Genomic DNA, 10378 nt, shown 5'->3' on the forward strand with positions numbered 1-10378 from the left:
TGAAAGAACGAACACACAAGGAAATAATGGTCTGAAAGTTTTCCACTTAGCGCACATATCTAGGATTAATTAAATGTACCTTGGGTTGACCACAGAATGCAATGGTCAGCTCGTTCGCTCACTCGCTTTGCCCATTACATTCTGACACAATAAATTCTGCAAGCGACACCAGACGCTTTTGAAAAAACTTTAGACGCTGCATATTAGTGCAACGCACCGAGATCTTAATGCACACATGCAAACGCACACACTAAACATAGGCAACAAAAACCGGAGAGACCAGAGTTGCACATGAGAAGCATGTGCCACATGAAGAGATACCGTTGCACCATACGTCTAACGAACAGTGATGAGAGAGGGACAAAAAAACAATTTTTTTTATACCCATCAACATATACTATGTTTGCCCAATCTGTTTGTGACATATCGAAATATCGATTTTCGACTATATAAGTTATATATATTCTTGATCAGGGAGAAATTCTATTAAATTGCATATCTCTCTGTCAAACTAACTAACGGGAGCCACAGGGTCGTGGGTTCGAACCCAGTTTCGACCAAAAGCCAAAAGGAGGTCCCTTGTCACTGAGCTTATCATATTATAATCGGCCAACACTCAGTGATAAGAGAGAAGTTCACCACCGTGGTATTGCAGTTGACTGAATAGTCTAAGTGAGCCTGAAATATCGGGCTGCAACTATACCTAACTATTATAATCACGCTAAATTCTTCACTAACGACGAATCGTGCTGAAATTTGGTATTCCAAGATGCACAGAAAAAAAAGTGTCTCGTAAATTTAAGAAGATTTTTACAATAATTTATTACAAGAATTTTCCAGAATTTTAGTTCATTTTTCGTATCTTCAACGAAAATTAACTACTCGAAAGGAAATTTTACAAATTCTAAGTAGCAATCGTTTAGTTCATGGCCTACAAAATACGATGGAAATTTCCTTAAAAAATTTCTTAACTGGTAGTTAAAAATTCGTTTGTCATGCTATAAAACTACTTGTGAAATGTAAAGTAATTTTCTAAATAATAAGTGCAATTTACTATAAGATTTTTTTGTATGAGTAAATATTTTTTTACGAAAAATGAACTTGAAAGTGGATAGCAATTTCTTACTGACAATTCCTATAGTTAATAATTGTTGGTAAAAAATTACCCAATGAAATATTTTTAGTTCACATGTAATTAAATTTATAGACATTTTCGTCAAAAATGGTAAATAACATTTCATGAAAATTTTGCAAATTTTAAGTTAAACGTTTCATCGTTAATAAACTGGTGTGCCTTTACGAATATTATTCTTAGAATAAACTGGCAGCAGATGCGATGAACTTATGCATAGTACAGAGATCTTTATCGGCATAGTGAAATGTGAATAATGTAAAGATGATGTTGCTTGAGTTTTGTTGTGTATACATGAGCGTGGGTTGTTTTTATTTTTGTTCATTTAGTGGTTTGTGTGTGTGTGTTTGTTATTCGCGGATGGTTTATTTGGCTGGATGAGGTGTTGTTTACAATAAAGGCACATGTGTATTTGTTGTTGTAGGGATGTTTTGGCTTTGATTGGTTTTGTTTGGCATGCTTCAGTTGTATAGTTGGCGTTGGCGTGGGCTGTTGCATCTTTTAAGTAGGTATGAAACAAGGGAATATAAAGGCATCGAATATTTTGTATTTTTGAGACATATATTGGTGTTTGTTTATTAAACCTTTTAAATGAAAGTTATTAATATTTTATCTGTAGTTTAGAAAAAAGTTATTAAGAATATTTAGGAAAATATGTTGAAATTGAAAGTGTATTGAATTTTTTATTATTCTATTATTATGTAAAAAATTAATATTCAATTCCAGATGAATTTGGAAAATTTTGTAATATCTCAGCGTATAGTTTATTCATAAATTGGTAAGTAAGTTAAGTTTAATATGACTTTCTTTAAAAAGAATATTTTTATGTATATTATTATTTGTTAATTACTTTTTTTTGGAAACCAGTTTAATGTTTTTCTTTGTTGTAAAAACAATATTTAATTTCAGAGCAACTCCAGATGGATTCGAACAAATTTAAAAAATAGAGAATTGGTAAGTTTTCTTTTAAAAATTGGCTTTATTTCAACTAGAATATTTACGTTTTTGTGACCTTTTTATCATCAAAATTACAGGTTTTTAATACCTTATTTTAGTATTTCTTTAATCAAATTTTTTGGAAACCAATGTAATATTTTTAATGTAAAAACAAATATTTAATTTCAGAATAACCCCTTAAAAATTTGGAAAATGTTTAGTATTCCTTTGCCTGAAATTTAATAGTGAATTGGTAAGGATTCTTTAACTTTCTTTTAACCCTCGACAGTCATCTTTATTTTTTTTTTTTGTACATTAACGTCATACTTCGTCATTTTGACTACGGCTGATTTCAAGACGCTATAATTTTCATCGTGAGCGAAAAGTGAACCAAACTTGAATTTATTTTCTTATTCAATTTGGTTTTTAGTATAAAACAAAAATTCATAAAACGGTCGAATTAAAATAACTTAAATTTACCATTTCCCAATAGACTAAAATGCATTTTAAATCGAAAATTAAATTACGTGTCGTCATTTTGACGAATAATGACTGTCAAGGGTTATCAAGAATATTTGGTTTTTTAAGCATATTATTATTTTTTTCATTAGATTTTTTGAAAACCTATTTAATAATTTTATTTAACGTTAAAAATAAATATTTAATTTCAGAGTAACCCAAATAAATTTGGACAATTTTTATATTTTCCCTCAGCGTACAATTTAATAGAGAATTAGTAAGTTTTATATTGAAACTTTGGTTTTCAACGAGAATATTTATTTTATTATATCCTTCACATCGATAACAACACAGTTTTATGAGTTTATTTAGAATACTTCATTATTTCTCTAATTGTTTCAGGTACAAATTTTATGAGATACGTTTTCCAAAGAAAAATTGAATTCCTTACACCATTTGATAAAATGCCCCCAAATATGGTAAGTTACAAGCTAAAATGAAGAACTAAAAATTATATTTCATTACATGGAGTTAATTTTTAACAATTTTCATTTTTGTTTCCATTTTTTCCAGCAAGATATGTGAAAAAATTACCTACGATGAATAAAAAAAGGATAAGTCAAAATGTCCAAACAGCGGGTTCAACTGAACTAAATACTCTCTGTTCGACGTGGTCATAATTTTTATTCACAAACAAAATTATATTAAGAACTTTCATCATAAGTTTTTATAATAAAGTACTTTTGCTTAAAGAAAGTTTAATTTTAATGTATGAAAATTTTCATAATAGTAAAACGGTTTTTGTTCCTTTAATTATTTAATTTCTCTGTACTGTGGAATGATTGATTTATTTATAGTTTAGTCGTCGACATTTTAAAGACACTGTTAACCAATTATTATTATCGGGTTTCCCACAAAATAAGCAAGTAAACCAAAATAATACTGACTTTTTAACTTGGTAGAGGTATATAAATCTTATGGTGTTGTAAAAATGAACTAAACTACAATGTTATAGATGAACTAAAATTTAAGAGAATAATAAACTAGACAAGTTGAAAAAAATCTTAAGGGCTAAATCATGGTCAATATTACTACAGTTTAGTTCATTTTGCAATGGAATTGGGTTCACTGTTTTTTCAGTGTGGCCTACCGGTTCCCGATTTGGGGGTTTGGCCATCTAGAGTCCGCAATTTATGCGATTTATCTGAAATTCACAATCTAGAGGTATTTAAGACCCTTAAATAGGTGTGCTGAACATGGTGTGAATCGATCCATATTTTGCTACAGCTCCCAATAGACCGATCTCCCGATTTGACTTATTGAGCATCTATACATGTCAATTTTTAACCCACTTTCCAGAAATTTGTCTAGGCATAAAAATTTCTATCTGATTTGCCTAAGCATGTGTGCAAGAGATGATGTGTATCGGTCAATCTTTTGGTATAGCCCCATACAGACCGATCTCCCGATTTTACTTCTTGAGAGTATAGACATCCCACTTTCTATCCGATTTGCCTGAATTTAGAAATCTAGAGGTATTTTAGGTCCACACGTAAGTGTGCCGAGTATAGTGTGATTTGGCCATATTACTGTATAGACCCCACATAGAGCGATTTCACGATTTTACTTCGTGAGCGTCTAAACATCCTGATTTCTATACGGAAATCTGGAGACATTTTAGGCCCATGAACAAATGTGCCGCATATGGTGTGTATCGACTTAGAGAAGCTTTGAAACCCTGACTATAATTTGGGTGCTTCCAATTTTACAATTATTTTTTGCGGCGCGACTCGGCGGCTTCATTCTCTGATTGGTATATGTCGGTTCATAATTATATCTAGCCCCCATATAAACAGATCCGCAAATTGGAATTTCTGGAGTCTCAAATTTCATCCGAATCGGTTGATATATGGCTCTTTAATTAATGTGCAAAAATTGGTTCATAAAGGTTCTTAATTATTTATAGACTCCTCTACATAAACCGAAGATCTGAATTGGTATTTTGCCTCCATATGGAAGATATCTTACCTTAAGAAGTTTTAAGATACCTTGCCATCGGAAAATTTTAACAAAATTTTTTACGCCACCGTGGTGCAATGGTTAGCATGCCCGTCTTGCATATACAAGGTCGTGAGTTCGATTCCTGTCAACCAAAAAGTTTTTCAGCGGTGGATTATCCCACCTCAGTAATGCTGGTGACATTTCTGAGGGTTTCAAAGCTTCTCTAAGTGGTTTCACTGCAATGTGGAACACCGTTCGGACTCGGCTATAAAAATGAGATCCCTTGTCATTGAGTGATAAGAGAGAAGTTCACCAATGTGGTATCACAATGAACTGAATAGTCTAAGTGAGACTGATACATCGGCGTGCCACCTAACCTAACCTAATCTTCTACGCAATCCGTATTGAAAATTGAGAGGCTTACCAACAATAACTCTTTGATTTTTCGATTCCCAGATATAACATTTTTGCTTGTTTATGTCGCCACGGAGAAGGAAATGGGCCTTATCAGTTAAGATGGTTTTTCGACGAGCTTCAAGATTTTCACCATTATAGTATCGATGTTCGTCCATTTGGCAATAATGCTAGGGCCGCCATCTGAGTCAACTTAGCGATGTCCGTTTGCCCGTGACCACATTTTTGTAATCAATTTTTAACCAAAGAACTCCAAATGTGACACAATAATTTGTTGTATCACTCTAGTTGCATGCAGTACTAAAAGAAAACATACCTTTTAGTAAATTGTAATTAAAAAAAATCAAAAAAATCATTAGCCCCATACGTAATTTCAGAGCACTGTTCAGAGTTGTTGAGCAAGTAGTAATGCAACAAACAAACCGTGTAGTTGGACAACGGTCATTTCAAGAAGTCATACGAGTATTGCAACTTATGCAGCCACACCACATAGCTTGACTTGGGGTACAACATTGGTTGGATTGGTAAGTTGCAGAACCTCAGCTTGACCATATGGAGACAATCATTGTTCTGCTGTATATCATTGAAGTACGCATGCGTGCATCAATACCTTTTTTGCCCACCATCCATTTGGTGTCTTCCTTAAGAGGTCTGAAATAATTCTATAATTGCAACTAGTTTAAAATTTTATTAGGAAACGCCATAAACCAAGAATAGCAAACAGCAATCTTATCAGGCAAGCTGCAATAAAAACACAGAAAAAATATCTACGCAATCACAAATACAAGAATGGACATACAATTGGGCAAATGTGAAGCAAATCACCACCAACCAAGAATCAAAGACAAACAATGCTTAAAGTCTAACAAATCTCATATCTGATCACAGTCGGGGTAGCAATATTCAGTTTTCCAAAACATTTTTCATTTACCAACAACATTCGCTTTTGGATTCAGGCAATGCATCGTTGATGGCAATGGTTATGGTGATGAAAGATGATGAAATTATTTGTTTGTCGTGCGTTTGTTTTTCCTTTAGTATTTCCAGAAATCCATTTGAATTCATCGCCATCACCAGTTTCACGAGAAACTATCCCACCGGGTTGGATGTGCCACCACTTAAACCAACGAGTACATACCTGTGTCTTAATGAAGAAATATTAGCTCTGGGATATAAATGGTATGTAAATATGGTAGGCTTCGAAGACCATGTCGGTGACCATGAAAATATTCCACTTGGAATATATCGTCTGGGGGTGTAAAAAACTCATTTGTCAAAGAAGAAGATTCAATTACTCCATGTGGACGTATAGTAAAAACTACTTTTCCTTAAAACCAAGGTTTCACTTTCGTCGAAGACAGTGAATATATATGACGTCAATCCATCACGGGAATAAATGGTGTCAAAATGTCTGGCCACGATGAGTGTACAATTACTTAACAAACTATTGCATTTCTCTTTTCTTGGAATAACGCAAATTACTGCCCAGGGGAAGAAAGGAAATTTTTTTAAATATAAAGGATATTGCCATTGATTTGTATGCGGCTTCTTTAGAATAAGGAATTTTAAGGAAGGAAGCCGATACTAAACAAATTTTTCCATTGAGATTCATTGAGACCAATATACAGAAATAGGCTTAAAATCTGACTGCTTAAAACAACTATTTAAAAAACTAGATCCTCACCCTACGTCTCCCTTTTTTGTCTTGATTCCGAATGATTTAAGAAGCTATCTACCTTTAAATCTCGGCTCTACAAAATTAAAATTAAGATACAAATCTCAACATAAATGGCAGTTAAAATGTTTCATAATCACCCACCCAGCAAAAAAATTTGGAAGTTCTTCTCAAGGCATAACTTTAAAAGAACTTCCAAAAATGCTCTCCCAAAGATGTTCTTTATTTTAAATGCACAGGAAATTAATTTGAGTTAATTTCTTTATAACTCGCTTTTTTTCATATTTTTAATCGGAAATTTATTTTTTTCGTGTTTCAAATAGGTTAAAAACAGATTAAGAATTAATAAACTGGTTCAAATTATTTAAATTTAGCCCGAAAAAATGCTAAATCCTTTGTAGAAAAATTTCGAATTTTTGAAAATAATTGATCACAAAAGTTTCAGACCAGCGTTATAATGCATTAAAAATGATAAAAAAAATTAAATAATTGATTTGTCAAAATATCACAAAATTTCTTAATTCACATCCAAAGCATTGAATTCGCCTCACACCTTAAGAAGTGATGCAAATTCAGTGCGGCGGCTGTTGAAATGGTGGACATCCATCCTATGACATGTTATTATAGAAATATAAAATTTTGACGAAATTTTCTACGGCAATAAAAAACAAAAAAAAAACAAGTATATACGGCCGTAAGTTCTGCCAGGCCGAAGCTTATGTACCCTCCATCATGGATTGCGTAGAAACTTCTTCTAAACACTCCCATCCACAATCGAATTACTTAAGTTGCGGTAACGCTTGCCGATGGCAAGGTATCTTAAAACCTCCTAACACCATCTTCTAAATTGTATGTAAGTGCATACGTGGTATATATTAAATCAAAAAAAAATCGATCCATAATTCAGTTTGACAAAGTAGACATAAAATCTTGACAACATTTTCTACAGAAATAAAATTTTAACAAAATTTTCTATAGAAATAAAATTTTCACAAAATGTTCTCTAGAAATAAACTTTTGACAAAATTTTCTATAGAAATAAAATCTTGGTAGATTATTTTTGGCTCGAGTGGCAACCATGATTATGAACCGAATAAAATTTGAACAAAATTTTCTATAAAAATAAAATTTTAACAAAATTTTCTCTAGAAATAAAATTTTGACAAAATTTTCTATAAAAATAAAATTTTGACAAAATTTTCTATAGAAATAAAATTTTGGTAGACTATTTTCGGCTCTAGTGGCAACCATGATTATGAACCGATATGGACCAATTTTTGTGTGATTGGACCAATTTTGGTATGGTTGTTAGGGCCATTATACTAATTTGAACCGGATCGGATGAATTTTGCTCCTCCAAGAGGCTCCGGAGGTCAAATCTGGAGAACGTTTTATATGGGGGCTATATATAATTATGGACCGATATGGACCAATTCTGGCACGCTTGTTAAAGATCATATACTAACACCATGTTCCAAATTACAACCGGATTGGATGAAATTTGCTTCTCTTGGAGACTTCGCAAGCCAAATCTGGGGTTCGGTATATATGGGGTATATATGAACCGATGTGGACCAATTTTTGCATGGTTGTTAGAGACCATATACCAATATCATGTACCAAATTTCAGGCGGATCGGATGAAATTTGCTTCTCTTTGAGGCTCCGGAACCCAAATCTGGGGATCGGTTTATATGGGCGCTATATATAATTATGGACCGATGTGGACCAATTTTTGCACGGTTGTTAGAGACCATATACCAACACCATGTACCAAATTTCAGCCGGATCTATATATAATTATGGGGGCTATATATAATTGTGGACCGATGTGGACCAATTTTTGCATGATTGTTAGACACCATATACCAACATCATGTACCAAATTTCAGCCGGATCGGATGAAATTTTCTTCTCTTTGAGGCTCCGCAAGCCAAATCTGGGGATCGGTTTATATGGGGACTATATATAATTATGGACCGATGTGGACCAATTTTTGCATGGTTGTTAGAGACCATATACCAACACCATGTACCACATTTCAGCCGGATCGAATGAAATATGCTTCTGTTAGAGGATCCACAAACCAAATCTGAGGGTCCCTTATATATATATATATATATATATATATATATATATATATATATATATATATATATATATATATATATATATATATATATATATATATATATATATATATATATATATATATATATATATATATATATATATATATATATATATATATATATATATATATATATATATATATATATATATATATATATATATATATTTTTTTTTTTTTTTTATTGCCGTAGAAAATTTTGTCGACATTCTATTTCTTTAGGAATTTTTGTCAAAATATAATATATATATACTTTCTATACAAAATTTTGTCGAAAATATATTTCTATAGAAAATTTTGTCAAAATTTTATTTCTATAGAAAATGTTGTCAGAATTTTATTTCTGTAGAAAATTTTATCAAAATGTTATATCTATAGAAAATTTATGAAGCATTTCATAGTTGGAGAGGAATATTTTGCAAAATCCTCCAAAACATCAAGAATTCTACCAATCTACCAGGCAGTAAAAAATCTGCCATTTTTGGTAGACTCGTGTTCATAATTGTATATAGACCCCATAAAAAGCGACTGGCTCTATAATTACCGCAAAAAAGTTCATATCAGTTCGTAATAATTTCTTCCCTATATATACCGGTCAATAACTGAATATATACGTATTTAATCGACCTTTCTTTTGTCTACTATATATCCCGCATGGACTAACTTACAATTTAGAAGATGATGTTAAGAAGTTTTAAGATGTCTTGCCATCGGCCGCAGCCCAAATAATTCAATTGTGGATGACCGTCCTTGGTAGAAGTTTCTACGCAATCCATGATGGAGGGTACATAAGATTCGGCCTGGCCGAACTTACTGCCGTATATACTTGTTTCTGTTTATCTTAAGGAAAAGGAGCGTGAGCTTTAACATTTAAATTAATGCTATCCAAAGTTCAACGAAAATTTTATTTAAAGCAAAGATTATAAGATCTTGGTTTCTCTACGAAAATAATCAAATAAAAAGGTTTAGATGAACCTTTTTATTTGATTATTTTCGTAGAGAATCGTATATAAATATAACTGAAATTAATCTTCATTTGTTTTCTTATGTTTCGTTACAGATGAGTTTTCTATCACAGCATTTAGGATATGGAGCTACAGGAGCATCAGCTAATAAGCAACCTTCAGGCTTGGCGATAGCACCACAACTTTAAGCAAAAATGTAAATTAAAATAATTTTGTACCATTATTTAAGGAAAATTGTCTACCTATAAGATTCAATTATGCTACCCTTATGACATTTGATTCGAACACATATACTTGGATCATTTCTTTCTTCTCCAGGTTCAAAAAGACCCAAACCATATATTCGATCCCAGCATTTTCCAGGGTGATCTAAAAATATTTGAATGTCTTTATTTCAAAATTTTTTAAAAGTGTAATGATAAAAATTTTTGATTTCATTATCGCATGACCAATAAAAGACACAACTGAAAATTGTATATATGCGGAATTTTTATATCGTCGATTTACCTGCATGTTCTTGGAAACCAATATATGCTGCTGCAGAAATTAACACAATGTATGTGTATAAAACATTTATAAAAAATATTAATCTCATGTTATTGCTTAAGCAAAAGTACAATTAGAACTGACTCATTTGTCGAGATGAGGGTAATTATTGAGCATTCA

General features: G+C 32.0%; 1 protein-coding gene across 1 annotated transcript; it reads right to left on the reverse strand.

Annotated features, from left to right (window-relative positions):
- Positions 1 to 9616: 9616 nt before the first annotated feature.
- LOC142239329 (uncharacterized) lies at positions 9617 to 10378 on the reverse strand. Its single transcript, XM_075311114.1, has 3 exons — positions 10220 to 10378; positions 9955 to 10081; positions 9617 to 9894 (listed from the first exon to the last, which is right to left on the reverse strand). The coding sequence occupies exons 1-3, from the start codon at positions 10305 to 10307 to the stop codon at positions 9792 to 9794; spliced, it is 318 nt and encodes a 105-aa protein (XP_075167229.1). The 5' UTR covers positions 10308 to 10378; the 3' UTR covers positions 9617 to 9791.

Source organism: Haematobia irritans, chromosome 5 (assembly GCF_050003625.1).
Source record: "Haematobia irritans isolate KBUSLIRL chromosome 5, ASM5000362v1, whole genome shotgun sequence".
NCBI classification, from domain to species: Eukaryota; Metazoa; Arthropoda; class Insecta; order Diptera; family Muscidae; genus Haematobia; species Haematobia irritans.